Here is a 16,413-nt window from a genome sequence, read left to right as displayed (position 1 = left end):
TCAAAAAGTTAACTCCTTGTCAATTTTCAAACCCTGGGAGGGGACCTGGTACTTTTGCTTATTAGTGTGAAAGTTAAGGAATTGGGATGATACAATTGGTCTGGATTCCCAGGGAATGAAAAGGCAGATGTGCTCAATTTGAGAACACACCTTCATTTCTTCTCCCCATCAGACCAATCTGAGACTAGTTTTTTGTGGTCCTAACTGGCTTCTCCACATTCTCTTCCCCATTGCAAGAGCAGTAGAGTGCCCTTCTGGGACCTTGACAGCTTCCACGTGGTGGGAGCATATGAAATGGTGGGTGGAACTACAGATACAAGCAGGGACTCAGATGTGTAATTTGACTCATTATGGAAAAGTTTGCATTAGTGGCTGAAATAGTGCAGAAAGAATAGGTTCCTATACCACCCAAAAGAAGGTGTCTTTCTTCACAGGAAGGAGCAGGAAATGAGGTTATTGTTCTTCTTCTTGGTAACAAAACTGACTGCGCTGCTGAAAGGAGAGTATCAATGGAGGATGGTGAATACTTGGCCAAGGTATGCCCCTGAACACTTATTTTGATCTGTTCCTAATCTGGTTAAGGCTAAACATGCCACATTTAGGTTAAGTCTAACCCATGTAATGGATAAGTCTCTTCTGGAAGATTTGAACGATCTCTATAGGAAAGGGAGAATGTAGATTAGTGGGGAGGAAGAAGTGATTGTCTCGTGGTAGCACCATCTCCTTCTTACTTCTTTACAGATTTTGGGAAATTTCCTGATTTGGTCCATAGCTCCTAGAATAGTCTACCAGTCATACTAGCTAAGGGATACTGGGAGGTCAAGTCCGGCATGCAGTAGTGCTTTGAGTAGTAGAGTATGACTGGAGACCAGGGTTCAATTCCCTGCTCAGCCATGAAAACCCTCAGTCAAAGCATAAACTAGTATTCTCAGCCCTACAAAGCCCAGTAAAGGGGTCACCTTGGGATCACTGTAAGTCGGAAAGAGCTTAAAGGCACAAAACAGCAGTCAAATTGTATATTTCAAATCCTGCTATTTTATCTTAAAATCAAAACCAAAATTGGGAAATAATACAGCTATGGCTACGATGATCGTATTCTGTCCCACAATTTATATAAATCGAACAACTGTGCAGCCGATAAAGTGGACAGTATCCCTGAAAGCTCATGCCATAAGACATCATGTTAGTCTTCAAGGTGCCAGATTTTTTTTTTGTCGTTTTGAGGTCTCCTTTCTATATTCTCAGCCTCTTAGAACTTGGGTTGATTGAAAATGTATGATTTCAAGTTAAAAATGTGCTGGAGCTGAAGGCCTTTTAATATATTTTGCTGGCTCAATGAGTACCCACTGAAGACAAAATGTAAACGTAACCTTTTTTTCTTCTTATTTAAACCTAGAATAGAGGCATTTGCCTATGACCAGTATGTGGATGTGTAACTTCTAGATCAGCTGGTGGGACTGAAAGCTGGGTTGGCAACCCCTGGTATTATAAAAATTTGTGTCATGTATAATCATAACAGTGTCTTATGCATTTGTACCAGGAATATGGACTCTCATTTTATGAATGCAGTGCTGCTTCTGGTCACAATGTGACTGATTCCATGATCAAGTTAGTCGGGTGAGTCATTGGTCCCCACCTGATTTCAGGTTGTGGATCTCAATGTATCATTTTGTAGAATGAAAAATAAAATAAAGAGTTTGTTAAACAAAAAACAAACCCCAAACCACAGAGATTCTCACCTTCAACCAGTAGTGTGAATGAATGAAGTTTTACTAAAACATTGTTCTTTGGAATATGGTGGATTTTCCTACCTATATGGCTACTTCTATAGCTAACAGACTCAGGTTTGATTAAGCAGATTCCCATAAGCAACATAAAGATGTGTGAGGTCAATAGAATAATAGAAAAATAGAGTTGGAAGAGACCACATGGGCCATCTAGTCCAACCCCCTGCCATGCAGGAAAAGCACAATCGAAGTATCCTTGACAGATGGCCATCCAGCCTCTGTTTAAAAGTTTCCAAGGAAGAAGCTTCCACCACACTGAGGCAGAGAATTCCACTGTTGAACAGCTTGTACGGCCAGGAAGTTCTTCCTAATGTTCAGGTGAAATCTCCTTTCCTATATTTTGAACCCATTGCTCCTAGTCCTAGTTTCAAGGACAGCAGAAAACAAGTCTGCTCCTTCTTCCTTATGACACCCTTTCATATTGATACATGGCTATCATGTCTCCTTTCAACCTTCTCTTCTGCAGGCTAAACATACCCAGTTCTTTAAGACGCTCCTCATAGGGCATGGTCTTCAGACCTTTGATCATTTTAGTTGCCTTCCTCTGGACACCTTCCAGCTTGTCATTATCTCTTTTGAATTGTGGTGCCCAGAACTGGATTTAAAATAACATGTTTTTAAATAGCAAGGCATACCCAGGTATCACACTACATCAGTGGTTCTCAACCTGTGGGTCCCAGGTGTTTTGGCCTACAATTCCCAGAAATCCCAACCATTTTACCAGCTGTTAGGATTTCTGGAGTTGTAGGCCAAAACATCTGGGGACCCACAGGTTGAGAACCACTGCATTACATGGTTATATTACTTTGGGGATCACCTTGGGATATTCCACTTTAATTGCCATGATGGCATCACATCATATCCTGGGATTTGCAACTTTAGCTATTTAGAAATCTCAACCACAGAGATCAAAATACGTTGAATTCCAAGCAGAGGTTCACCATTTCCTATCAGGGTGGACAGGAGGGTTTTTTTTGTATGTTTTTATTTTATGGACAATTACAAATGTCTCCCTATAACACCCATGAAGCTACATTCTGCATCATAATCATTACAGCAAGAGATAGAACATCTCGAGTAAAAACAAAGTTTCTTCAGGGAAAAAAGGTAGCACATCCAGCATGGAAAGTCTATACACAAATCTATTTCTTACACAGAACTGGATTAGAATTTTATAATGTAAGGGATGTAAATTGTGTCCTAAATTATTAGTCCCAACCAGAGGAAAATTACTGAATCAACTGGAAGTTGTAAGCCAACACATTTCATTGATTGAACAAGTCTGTTTTTGGGGAGACTAATGATTAGATATGGGTCGTATTTTAATGATCAACTATATGACTGAAAATGTGTGAAAGCTGGTATTCAAATGATATAAGAAAGATTGATAATCTGTTATTTTTCCACAGAATATTAAATCCACATTTTCTTTCTATGTTTATAATGGCAGGTTGCTGAAAGCTCATGAAGACCAGCTAAAACAGGATTTTCTGGAATTAACAGTAATACCTAAGAAGAAAAGCAGTTGTTGCTTGTAAACAATAGTAAAAAGATGAACACAAAGTGTTAAGAGCTAGTGAATATCAGTAGATTCAATGTAACTATTTGTATTTTGTATCTTCTGGTGTGGAGGCCACTTCATATAGCATTGGAAAAGAGCCATTTCATAAGACCAGGTTTAGATTGATGGCAAGCATTATACAACAGATCTCAAACTTTCCATCTCATACGATACTGTACTTTGTTTTTTACGTGAAATGTTTTCAAACAATGGCCTATAGAATTTGCAGAACGAGCAAGAATATCTACAATTTATTTATATTTTCTGATGTCATATTGGCAAATATGGAGTTTTGTTTCCAAAAGGTACCAAATACCCTTAAAATGATAAATGATTTATAGATGTCAGCACATTGATGGCTAGGAATAGAGTATTATCCACAAATCTAAACTATCAGAATACGTATATCCAATTAGTTCAGAACAGGCCTTGGGGAAAATGGCATCTTATGGCAAAAAAATGCATATTCTCAGCACATTCCCCCCCCCCCCCCCCCCCGATTCCTGTAAAATTTGTTCAGATGGATTTGGTACCTTTTGGAAACAAATTCCATAAATGTGTAAATGACACAAAATGTGTATTTGATTTTTTAAAACTTTCCATATTATACGTGTGTGTAATTAATACATTTCCACTGAAGGCATTTCATGATGATCTTGTTCATGAGAACATAAAGCATTGATACTTTACAAATCATGAGACAGACCACAGCATGCTTAAGTGAGACTCTGAACAAATCTGAGTTATAAAGTATCACTGAAACCTATAGGAATTTTGCCACAAAACTTCAATAGGAACTGGATGGCGATCGTAATTCACAAGCATCTATTTATGTTGATAAATTAAGGTTAACACCACACATACAACTTTCTATGGCATTGGCAGTATGGTACTGTCTTGGGGACAAGGAAGAGCAGGTCTGCCATGTTTTTGGCTTTAGGCATTTCAGAGCACACAAGTATAAAAATAGAGGAAAATCTCTGAACAATTGTATAGCCAGACAGTTGTCTACGCTGTCTCACCACCTTCTCAGGCTCATTTGGTGAGAACAAGAGAGAGGGCCTTCTTAATGATTGCTCCCAGTCTTTGGAAATCCTTCCCTAAGGAGAACAATATGGCTCCCTCCTTCCATTGGCAACTGGAAACATTTTTATGCCACAAAACTCCTAAAAATTGAATAGTGTGTACTTTTAATGATGTGCTATGCAGCTTTCCGGTTGTATAATCGTTAAATAAAAAATTAAAAATGTTTTATTGTTTTAACCCTATAAAATGCTAATAGATTTTTAATTAATTTTTATATTGATACTTTTACCAGAGTTTTTATACATCATTTTAATCTGTATTGTATTTGGGCACAAAATCATTAGAAATAGTGTGTATAAAATTATCATTGGACTATGTATATCAGGTGTATGAAACATAAATGAATTTTGTGTTTCGGCCTAGGTCCCATCTCCAAGATTTTGTATATGCAAATACTCCAAAATCCAAAAAAAACCCAACCCTGAAACCTCAAACATTTCTATTCCCAAGCATTTTGGATGAGGATACTCAACCTGCAATACATATAAATAAATACATTACATTAAATGTTGGTTATGCACAGAAGGTGGCGTTCTTCTTGCTTCTGTATATTGAGGTTCTGGCCTTATGGTAGTTTTTGCTTGCATGATCCTCCACCAGAGGAGGGCAGCAAACACAATTTAAATTTAATCAATTGTATTAACAAAGTGTGGCCAATTTGAGTTTCTTCCAGATTATGTCCGTAAACACAGCTTAAAAATCAACAAAAATGAAATGACTTTTCTAATGAAAACAGCTGTTTATAACTAAATTGTACTAGTATGAAGAACAAATTAAACACTAATCATAATCATCCTATAAACAAGAGTAAAGCATTGTGTTTGGTGACTAAGCTCAGAGATGATAACTAGAGCATAAATAACACAAAATATGATGTATTTCAAATATTACTTCACAGGGATTTGTAGGATCAAGGATTGGTCTTGCAGAAAGACAGACAGACAGACAGACAGACCATAAACAAAAGCTATTCAAAACCACACCTCTACAATGTTCTAGATTATTTTTATGGGTATCATAGATTCTCAAAAGGGAAATGAAAATGCTGCAAAACTCAATGCAAACCATCTTTGAGTATTCCTTGTCGATGACAAGCAACATGGAGTCATGCATGCACAAAATCCATATTGATTTGGCAGAAAATGGAAAAGCGAAGAGTCATAAACCTAATACAAAAGAGGAGTGGGCAGAAAAGGCAGAGAAAAGGTAATTTGGAGAAATTCAACAAAAGATTTGGGAGATATCTAGAGTTCATACAATCACAAGAGTTGGAGGAGACTAAAAGGACTATCCAGTCCAGCCCTGTCAAATCACTCCCAACGGATGGATTTTGTGTATTACTTTACATTTCTCCGTTGAAAATCATTTTGTTAGTTTTGGCCCAGCTCTCTAATCTATTAAGATCATTTGCATTCTGATCCTATCCTCTGGGGTATTAGTTATTCCTCCTAATTTGGTGTCATCTGCAACTTTGACAAGCCTGCCCTATAAACCTTCACCCAAGTCATTAATGAAGATGTTGAACTGCACTGGGCCTAGGCACTTAACTAGTCACTTCTTTCCAAGATAATAATAATAATAATAATAATAATAATAATAATAATAATAATAATAATACTTTATTTATACCCCGCCACCATCTCCCCGTGGGGACTCAGAGCAGCTTACATGAGGCAGAGGCCCAAACAACATAAGGACAAAATAAACAGCAACATAATACAAATCGCAATATAAAAAGATAAAACAGTAATACAAAATGAAACAAGAATATTATAACAGTTAAAGCCAATCAATTAAAACAACAATACAAGGATAAAAAATTGCATTTAAAACAAGATGAAGATGAACCATTAGTGACCCCCCCCCCCCCCCCCCCGGTTTGGTTGCTCAACCAATTCCCAATCCACTTAATAGGCGCATTGCCTAGTCCAGGGTTTCCTAAACTGTGGGTCCCAACCCCAAATGCCCCCCCCCCCCCCTAGCTTACTGATGGGATCCTTAATAGTAAAAGTTTTCGGAACAAGACATAGTGGGTGTTTTAGGCATTTACACAAATCAGCGTTTACAGTGGACTGTGCAGAAGATGCTTCAACTGCATTTCATAACAAGGTTAATTGGCTTTTTAAACAAGCTTTGTGAATGCTGATTTGCTATCAGTAAATGTTGTATTTTTATACCCATTGCATACATCTTATACTTGGGGCTATATAAACATTTCTCAAGCCAAAAGGGGTCCCACAAAAGGAAAGGTTTAAGAAGCCCTGGTCTAGCCCATATTTCCCTAGCTTGTTTGCAAGAATATCATGGCAAACCTTATCAAAAGCCTTATTGGTATCAAGATATCTTATATCCACAACATTTCCTTCATCTGCCAAGCTTGTAACTCTATCCCAAAAAAAGAAGAGAGATTAATCTGGTATTACTTGTTTTTGAAAAATCCACATTGACCTTTTGTGATCATGGCATTTCTTTCTAAGTGTTTTCAAGCTTCCTGTTTAATGACCTGTTCCAGAATCTTTTCTGGTATTGATGTCAGGCTGACGGGAAAGTAATTGTTTGGATTCTCTCTTCCCCACACCTTTTTGTGTGTGAAGATGGGGACATTTAACATCCTCCAGTCTGCTGGGAAATCTCCGGTTCTCCAAGCAAGGTCAGAATGGACCTTATCACCTTGAGATATAATCTGTTTATATCCGTATGCATCCCATATTTGTTAGGACTGGATGCATACTGTATTCTCATCACACCCGATTATTATGATTATGATTTCAAAATATTGTGCTTTGACTAATCACACCATGGAAGGCTGGCTTCTCCCAATCCATTTGAATACATCACTTTAAAGAAAAATCCAAATATTGCACAGTGACATAGCCCTGAAGTCCTGAACTACAATTCTTGCGAGATTTTAGCTGACTGAATGCATACTGATTTTCCAATCACATGTAAAAACAGCACCTCAGTAACGTGTAACATTGTAGTAAATCAAAAAACACAATTAGAATCCTTTGCACAATTCTTCCATTTCTGTGACTTTTTCAGGCAGATTGCAATGGCTTACTGACAGAATGGGGCAAATGTCATATGATAAGACCTGGCTGGAATAGTGTTCAAAGAGTCTTAGAAACAGAGTATATTCCAATGTGATAAGATCTAAGGAGTCTGATTACTCAAAGGCAAAGAAGGGTGATGAAACAAGGCAGTGCTACCACTGCTGGAAGATGCTTTATGGGCAGGCAAGTAGATAAATCGGCAAGAAATGTGATCATGACGAGGTCATAAAGTTGTGGGTGGCAGTAGTAAGAAATGTGGTTGACATACTGCACAATTGTGGTCTTATTGTTGACACTATGTTTCTATTATGGGAATGGGGTTTCTGGAAAAGGAAGAGGACAAGGTGTCATTTTCTCCCTCTCAAAAACTTCTTAAATTGAGTAGGAAGCAGAGATTTAAAAATCACGCATGACAGGAAATTCCTCACCCCACAAGCTCAAATCCATCTGTTCAGGATAAAGGCATTAGACAGGCCAATTACTGGGTCTCTCCACTTTTCCTTCCTTTCCATTATTGTTTCCCAGCTGCCACCGTGTACATCCCTGAAGCTCTGTGTACATCCCTGAAGCTCACAAGTTCTTATGGTCTGTTGAACTTATTTTTTTTATTTTATTTTATTTTTAAACCCAACAGTCAAGTGGTTATGGAGTTCAACATATTTAAAGACTCTTTTGGGTACAGCTGGTTTTCTGTATCCACAGATTCTGCATGCATGGATTAAATTCCACCTCCCACCCCAAATTCCAAAATGCAAATTTTAATTTTTTCTTTTTATATAGGGAATGCTATTTTATTACGCTACTGCATATAATGGGACTGGAACATCAATTGCTTTTTGTATCCATGGGGGTCCTGCAACCAAACTACATTGTGTACAAAAACACTATTTGGTTTTTGTGTGGTTGTATTATAGTTGCAAACTGATGGTGATGATAATGATAATAATAAATGTATTGCCCACCTCTCCTTGTGGCTCAAGATTTTATACTCTGGTATAAAACATAACACATATAACAAGATACATACTGCTGATAAAATGAAGGTTAACACTTGCAGAGTTCATTATCAGAGGATATGATTACAGTGATATTTCTTATATACGTCACACTCTCAACTGGAACTTAACCAACCAGAATTTTTAGGCAACCAGCAGAAAAAGCGAAGAAATAATACTGTAAAATAAAGTGAATATTTACAATGCAGTAAAATCGATTTGTATAATACAGTAAAGCTGTATTTGCTGGGTTGCTGTGAGTGTTCCGGGCTGTATAGCCATGTCCTAGAAACATTATCTCCTGATGTTTCACCCACATCTATGGCAGGTATCCTCAGAGGTTATGAGGTCTGTTGGAAACTAGGCAAGTGGGGTTTATATATCTGTGGAAAGTCCAGGGTGGGAGAAAGTCCAGGGTGTTTGAGGCAGGTGTGAATATTGCAACTGATCACCTTGATTAGCACTGGACAGCCTTGCAGCTTCAAGGCCTGGCTGCTTCCTACCTGGGGGAATCCTTTGTTGGGAGGTGATTAGTTGGCCCTGATTGTTTCTTGTCTGGAAATTCCCCAGTTTTTGAGTGTTGTTCTTTATTTACTATCCTGATTTTAGAGTTTTTTAAAAAAAATAATGGTAGTCAGATTTTGTTTGTTTTCATGGTTTTCTCCTTTGTTGAAGTTCTCCACATGCTTGTTGATTTCAATGGCTTCTCTGTGTAGTCTGACATGGTGGTTGTTAGAGTGGTCCAGCATTTCTGTGTTCTCAGATAATTTGCTGTGTCCAGGTTGGTTCATCAAGTGCTCTGCTATGGCTGATTTCTCTGGTTGAGTTAGTCTGCAGCGTCTTTTGCGTTCCTTGATTTGTATTTGGGCAATGCTGTGTTTGGTGGTCCCTATGTAGACTTGTCCAGAGCTGCATGGTATACGGTAGACTCATGCAGAGGTGAGAGGCTCCCTCTTGTCCTTTGCTGAACGTTGCATTTGTTGGATTTTCTTAGCAAAAAACACTCAAAAAGAAGGGAATTCCAGACAAGAAACAATCAGGGCCATAACCTCCCAAGAATGGATTCATCCAGGCAGGAAGTAGTCAAGCTTTCAAGCTGCAAGGCTATTCGATGGTAATCTGGCCATACAGCCCAGAAAACTCACAGCAAACCAATGATTCTGGCCGTGAAAGCCTTCGACAACACAATACTTTAAATTAAAATAAAGTCAATGCTTATAATGCACTAAAACAAATTTGTATAATACAGTAAAGCTGTATTCAGTTTGTCTTTACTTGTTTTTAGTTATTGTATTTCAATATAACTGTAACAATCATTATTCGTTATCCGCCTCTCCTCACAACTCAAGGCTGCCTTGAGTCCCCTTCGGGGTTGAGAAGGGCAGGGCAAAGTGTTGAATCTGCGTCGGCGAATGCGCCGCGCTTCCTACATCCGGGGTTCTGGCCGCAGCCAGGCCTGGCATTCGCCGGCGCAGATTCGGCATCATAACAAACCTGCTTGGGAGCCTCGTCGTTTCCATGGTCGCGGCTGTTCCGGTCTCTGCGGCCTTGGGCCCTTTGTGGGGTGAGGACAAGGAGGGAGGCACCGGGGAGCTCTTCTTCAGCCCAGGCCGGGAGGAGCCCACGGGACTTTGGGTCGTGTCACTTTGGGCTCAGAGCGGGCGCCCACACGGCACAGTTATAGCAGTTTGATACCGCTTGAATTGCCAGGGGGTCCTTCCTGACAGCTTTTAGAGGGATAAACTATTCAGAACGACGTCAAGGTCCCTTGGAAAGGTCCAATGAAGGGGCCTCAGGCTTGGAAAAGGGAGGGATCGAGAATTCAAGCCAAGACAGGCGCCCAGTGTACTTGGGAATTGTAGTTTGTGGCAGGGAAATATTCCAAATCCTTTGCCAAACCGCAAAACGTAAATTTCCAGGGGATCGATCAGTGGTTCTCAACCTGTGGGTCCCCAGATGCCTTCAACTCCCAGAAATCCTAAGAGCTGGTAAACTGGCTGGGTTTTCTGGGAGTTGTAAGCAAAAAACATCTGGGGACCCACAGTTTGAGAACCACTGAGATATATTGACCCATGGCAAAAAAATGGTATCAAAGCGCTGCATCTGTGGAGTGTGGAGTACACTCTTAGGAGGGATAGAGGAGGGGTGTATTTGGGGAAAGAGGGCACACAAATACAAAGAGGGAGGCGGAACACAGAGATTCAGGGTGCTTCTACACCAGGCACGGGTAAACTTGGGCCCTCCAGGTGTTTTGGACTTCAACTCGCACCATTCTGAACAGCCTCGGGCTTAAGCGGCTGAGGGGGAAAAGGAAGGCTTTAGGAATGGTGGGAGTTGAAGACCAAAACAGCTGGAGGGCCCAAGTTTGCTCATGCCTGCTCTACACTGTAGAAGGAATGCACTTCGAGAGCACTTTAACTGCCATGGCTCAGTGCTCTGGAATCCTGGGAGTTGCAGTTTGGGAGACATCAGCCCCCTTTGGCAGAGAAGGCAGAAGACGCATAAAACTATAATTCCCACAAATCTATAGTGTTACGCTCTGGCAGTTCAAGTGGTGTCAAATTGCATTAATTCTGCAGTGTAGCTAGCTTCGCCCCAGAAGCATTTAGAGTACAGAAGCAGCCTCTGCTTTTATTCTGGAAGCCTTAGTGGCAGAAGCCCCAGCATTTTATTTTACTATCTTCAGCCTCCCTCCTCTCCAAAATATTTGTGGCTGCTGTGATGCTTAGACCTGGAAGAAAACCCATTTAGTTGAGTGAAATTTACTTATGAGTAGGTCTACTGTATACAGCAGGCATGGGCAAACTTGGGCCCTCCAGGTGTTTGGGGCTTATTTATTAATTTGCCATATCTATATCCTGCTCTTCTCTCCCTGAAGGGGACTCAGAGCAGTGTACATAAAGGCACAATTTGATGCCAACCAGCTGTTAGGAATTATGGGAGTTGAGGTACAAAACACCTGGAAGGCTGAAGTTTGCCCATACCTGATAAAGAGTCACACCATTATTTATTTACTATATTTCTACCCCGCTCTTCTCACCTCAAAGGGGACTCAGAGCAGCATACAGACATGGCAAAATTAAATGCTGTATTACAATATAAATAAACAAATAGACATATAGAGTAATAAAACAGGTAAAGCATATAAAGGCCCTCAAGGAATTATTTTGATTCACATTACTATTTGAGGCAAGGCAATCAACCACCTGTTTCTCCTTGTGAATCATGCAGCCCTGTTTCAATCAATATTACAAGAAAATCGTAAGCAGGAAAGTAGAACTGAAAAGTATGAATCCCTTTCTGGCTGCTTTGACTCACTTGTGCTATGCAGAAAGAATTAGTTTATTTCTATTTCAACTTTGATTTTTAAAGCATTTTTTAAAATTCTAAGTCCTTTTAAGTCCCATTGTTTGGGGTGAGTGGGGGATGGGTATTGGTATAAAGTGAGGAAGTAGAAGAGGAAGGGAGAAAGAAGGGTTGCTGATGCTGCTATTTTGTAAAGTATCTGATTCCAGAAACCATGTGGGTTCTAATGGTTAAGGATGAAATCTGGTCAGCTTTTGGGCCTAGAAAAATGTTGCGTCTTGCTTGACATTTACATTTTTAATGGTTACCATCTTAACAAGGTTGAATATTGCATGTGCACCATTATAGTTAAAGACTAGATATGTAATCATCTTCATGCAGGCATATAATTCAGTTCTTTTGAATCTGTTAGTTTTCAAGACGCTTTTCCAGGAAATTATGGGAATTCCTGTTGCCTTCTGCTGAAATGTATACAATTAAATAGTTTGGGGGGGGGGGGGGTGTTTGTGGGGCGGGGCGATTTTAAGATGTATTTTACATGTTATCTCAATCACCAGCTTTGCTAGCAAAGTACCTCTTAAATTCTGGCATAGTTTAAATTTTGGCAGTTGAAAGTTGATGCTGAAAATTGCTGATTTTCTTATTTCATACATAGGTAGTACTGAAAGTTACCAAGTTTCAAGAAGATTCCTAAGGACAATAATTCCAATTTCAAAGGGGTCTTTTTAGCTGCATTTCAATCACATGCACAAGACAATGGATATTGTGGGGGACCAAAGTGCATGGGCCTCAGTGTCCATTTCACTTATTTAACCCAATGAACCCTGCAAATCAAATCTCCAGTTTCATGTATAAATTTCCTGGGATTCAGGTATGGAGCTTGATGAGAGATAAAAGCAAAATAAATTTCTGCCAACCAGTTTAGGCCTCCGGGCTAGAGGTTTTTGTCCATGCCTTTTGCAATTGGTGTCATATTCTTATCCACCTGCATGCAATTTATGCAAGGATTTTGTGTGCACATTGAAGTTGCTCTAATTGCTGTACCAGAGTAGCATCAATTTTTTTTGCAAAATGGCACCTTAAAATTCTATGCTGCTAGATGGGCTCTTGCATTGCATACTGTAGAACTGAGTTGTGAGAAAGTAAGGCCTCCAGAGATGTACTGTGAAACCAACTATGAAATCTAAACTGGATTTGATAGGCTTTTAACCAGATCCAGCAATGCTATGATGTTCTTAGGTTAGATGTAAAACTGAAATTAAAATGTTCTTATTAAAGTGTCACAGTCATGTATTCATGGGCACAGTTCTGTGCATTTAGGAGCAACCTTAGTTGAATGCATAAGGGATTCCTTGTGAGTACATTAAACATGTATAGGATACTGTTATCAGTCTTCATAACATTTGTAACACATGTAGGATATTTATCTTGCCTTTTCTCATGACTGTAGAAATATAGGATCAGAAAGAATACAAAGGTCATGCAGTTCATTGACAATTGTGCTAGTCTTTAATTAAATCCCCTAGAGGAGCAGATCCCATCTGATCTTGGAAGCTAAGCAGGGTCAGTCCTAGTTAGTACTTGGATGGGACACCACCACAAATAGCAGATGCTGCAGATTACATATCAGAGAAAGGAATTTCAAAACCACTCTGCTCATCCTTGGCCTACAAAATCACTGTAAAATTCATGGGATCAGCATAAATTGCTGAACAATTTTCAGGCACGTTGAGATTCATTGGGGAAATATTGGCAGCCAAAGCATGGTCAGGAACCTTTAACTGGGCAAGGGGGAAAATTTTTGCTCTCAGCATATGTAGGCTGCCTGAGTTGGGAAGGATGATAAGCCTTCAAAAAGTTTTTTAAAAAATAAGAGAAAAATTGTAACGGGAAGTGACTAGTTTTCAACTTTCAGTTTCACCTGTGTTGGATGGTTGGATTTTTTGAGTCAAGGGAAAACTAGGATTAGAATGCAGTACATCAAGCACTTTACATGACAATGAGATATATGTTTAATTGCTTAGATCTAGACAATTCAACATCTGGGAAGCTCAAAGACGTCATTATGCCATATGAGATTTTTGGTGACTTATTCTGTTTCTTCTACATAAAAAAGCGAAAGTCTCAGCATAATAATAATAATAATAATAATAATAATAATAATAATAATAATCAACTTTATTTATACCCCGCCACCATCTCCCCAATGGGGACTCGGGGCGGCTTACATGGGGCCATGCCCAGAACAATACAATATCACATAATATAAATAAAACAACAAAGCATAACACATTAAACAATACAATAAAAGATAATATGCACTACATTAAACAAAATCAAAAGAACAATAAAACCAAGGGCAGGCCACATGAACACTAGGTTAAAAACTCGAGGTGAGAAAGGGAATAGGAATAAACCACAGAAAACAGGGTCATAAAGTATTGGCAAAAGTCTGACTCAGCTACAAATTCCTTCACGACTCTTCAGTTTAATTTTTTAAAACATACAGTAGCATAAGTTTCAATACTTGTTGGAATTTTAAACTTGATTCATCTTGAATTAGGCAAGTATGGAATTCCTTTGTAGGCAATGGCCAAATGATACAGAAATCACGTTGCAAGATAGCCTGTGGCTCCTGTAGATGTTGGACTAAAAGCTTCCTATATATATGAGCATTGGCCGGATAGCTGAAACTGATGACAGCTGAATCTGTTACCATTTGATGGGCCTTGAATTCCTCCCATGTGTTGTAATCTGAATGCATTTGATTTACTTGGTGCCTCTCTGCCCACCTCAAACAATGAGTTGCTTGAAATAGGGTTGGCTTTGCATGGCAGGATAATTGTTAATCTGATACTCAGTGACCAGTGTTTATGTTTGTCTGAGGGGTTGGAGGAAGGACAAATCCCATTTGGCACAGATCAGCTTTAGCAGCTATCAGAACTGTGTGCAATTTTTTAAATTTAGAAATGTATGTGATAAGACACTGAGTAGAATTTGCCCTCGGGGGTTACAAAATTGATGCTCAGTTTTGCAATCCTCTTACTTGATGTTGCCTAGAATAATAAACATTTCAACAAATGAAATATGGAATTCTATTCTTGCTGTACAGGCTTCCAGTCCATTTATGCCATGATTTGCCTCAGTGTCTGTTAAAAGAAATAAAATGAAAAAGTCCACCCAGCCCCTTCTTTGACTCTTTTCTTTTTGGTAATTTGAGAAAGCCAAAGAAATTGAATGAACTGGTATATTTCTAAGACAGAGATGGGGAACCTTTGCTCCTCTAAATGTTTTGGATTGCATTTCCCATAATTCTTTACTATTTGCCATTATTGGTGGGAACTTTTGGGCAGTGAAGTTTAAACTGTCTGGACGGTTTCATTATAAGAGCTGCAGGCTGTTTTACAGAAGAATGAAATGGTGAATTAAGAAAGTTTTTTGTAAATCTTACCCAGTGTGGTGTAGTGTTTTGAATGTTGGATTAGTACTCTGGAGACCAGAGTCCTAATCCAGTTGGTCAGTGGTCTGAAACCCACTGGACAACCTCATCAAATTCTATTAGTCTCAGAAAAAGATACAGTAGAGTCTCGCTTATCCAAGACTCGCTTATCCAACGTTCTGGATTATCAAACGCATTTTTGTAGTCAATGTTTTCAATACATCGTGATATTTTGGTGCTTGTGGAATCTGTCTCATTGTACCTGGTGTAGGCACTTAAAAATCCACTGTCCCATCTGAAAGACTTTTTGGAGTTTGAAATAAAGTAGATTCTTTGTAGTGTAGGCTACAGTTGAATGAGTGTACATCACAGTAAATTTTTTTGATTATTTTTTAAAAAAATGTTAGCTTGATCTGCACCAGCTCTTGTGTGTAAACAAAAAGAAAAGAAGGAAAAGAAAAGTCAACTAACAAGAAAGTAAACATTTCCCTTTTATAGGATTTGTGATGTCAAGATAAACAAAATAGTCTTATTTCAATCAGTTGCAGTGATCTTGTTTTCTAAACTCAGTTTTTGTTTTGTGTTCGGACGAACTGTGCTCATCACTTTTCAGAGCTAGCTTTGTGATTGCATTCCACAGAAAATGTGCTTAGGCAGGGAACTTGCTTTCCTTTCTGTCCATTTTCCTTCAGGGACTGACATATTTTCTTTGTTAATGTTGTTTAAAATATTCCCTAATAGGATTTTTTTGCCAGAGGACATGGAGCTTTCTGCTAATGAACTTAGCATTTATGATAAACTCTCTGAGACCATTGACTTGGTGAGACAGACTGGTTACCAGTGTGGTATGTCTGAAAAAGCCATTGAGAAATTCATCAGACAACTCTTGGAAAAAAATGAACCCCAAAGGGGACCTCCACGCTACCCCCTCTTGATGTTTCTGTATAAGGTAAAGCATTTGTAAATGGCCTTACAGTTCCCCGTGTTCTTTCAAGAAGGTTGGGAAAGATGTTGACCTCTGGGTGGTAGAATATAAATTCCATCAGCCTTAGCCAGCATAATATTGTCAGGTGTCTTGAGCATTGCAGTCTAGCAACACTGGAATGCCATTTCAGAAAGTACACTGTAGTTTGACATCAACTTAGTCATATAGCAGGCAGGCAAAGTATTGAACCATAGCAGTAAT

General features: G+C 39.0%; 2 protein-coding genes and 1 long non-coding RNA gene across 5 annotated transcripts in view; 2 read left to right on the top strand and 1 right to left on the bottom strand.

Annotated features, from left to right (window-relative positions):
- The window catches only part of rab44 (RAB44, member RAS oncogene family), a 32,610-nt gene extending 28,770 nt beyond the window's left edge, over positions 1–3,840 (top strand). Inside the window, exons 12-14 of the mRNA XM_016993308.2 lie at positions 435–536; positions 1,541–1,617; positions 3,238–3,840. Of these exons, the coding sequence (XP_016848797.2) occupies positions 435–536; positions 1,541–1,617; positions 3,238–3,325 (267 nt within the window). The 3' untranslated portion in view covers positions 3,326–3,840. The remainder of the gene's footprint in view (positions 1–434; positions 537–1,540; positions 1,618–3,237) is intronic.
- LOC134298405 (uncharacterized) overlaps positions 1–10,115 on the bottom strand; it is a 43,339-nt gene extending 33,224 nt beyond the window's left edge. Inside the window, exon 1 of the long non-coding RNA XR_010005469.1 lies at positions 9,977–10,115. This is a non-coding gene — a long non-coding RNA (uncharacterized LOC134298405). The remainder of the gene's footprint in view (positions 1–9,976) is intronic.
- Positions 9,926–16,413, top strand: part of c4h6orf89 (chromosome 4 C6orf89 homolog) — a 47,143-nt gene continuing 40,655 nt past the window's right edge. The window contains exons 1-3 of one of the 3 annotated variants that reach the window (XM_016993309.2): positions 9,926–10,046; positions 12,444–12,659; positions 15,969–16,176. In XM_016993309.2, coding sequence (XP_016848798.2) covers positions 15,988–16,176 — 189 coding nt within the window. In that variant the 5' untranslated portion in view covers positions 9,926–10,046; positions 12,444–12,659; positions 15,969–15,987. Of the gene's footprint in view, positions 10,047–12,443; positions 16,177–16,413 lie in introns of all 3 variants that reach the window. The other 2 variants (XM_062978446.1, XM_003220401.4) reach the window with 2 other exon arrangements.

The sequence above is a fragment of the Anolis carolinensis genome, chromosome 4, assembly GCF_035594765.1.
Source record: "Anolis carolinensis isolate JA03-04 chromosome 4, rAnoCar3.1.pri, whole genome shotgun sequence".
In the NCBI taxonomy this organism is placed as follows: Eukaryota; Metazoa; Chordata; class Lepidosauria; order Squamata; family Dactyloidae; genus Anolis; species Anolis carolinensis.
The sequence above is the reverse complement of the archived record's forward strand: the minus strand, read 5'-3'. Positions and strand labels throughout refer to the sequence as shown.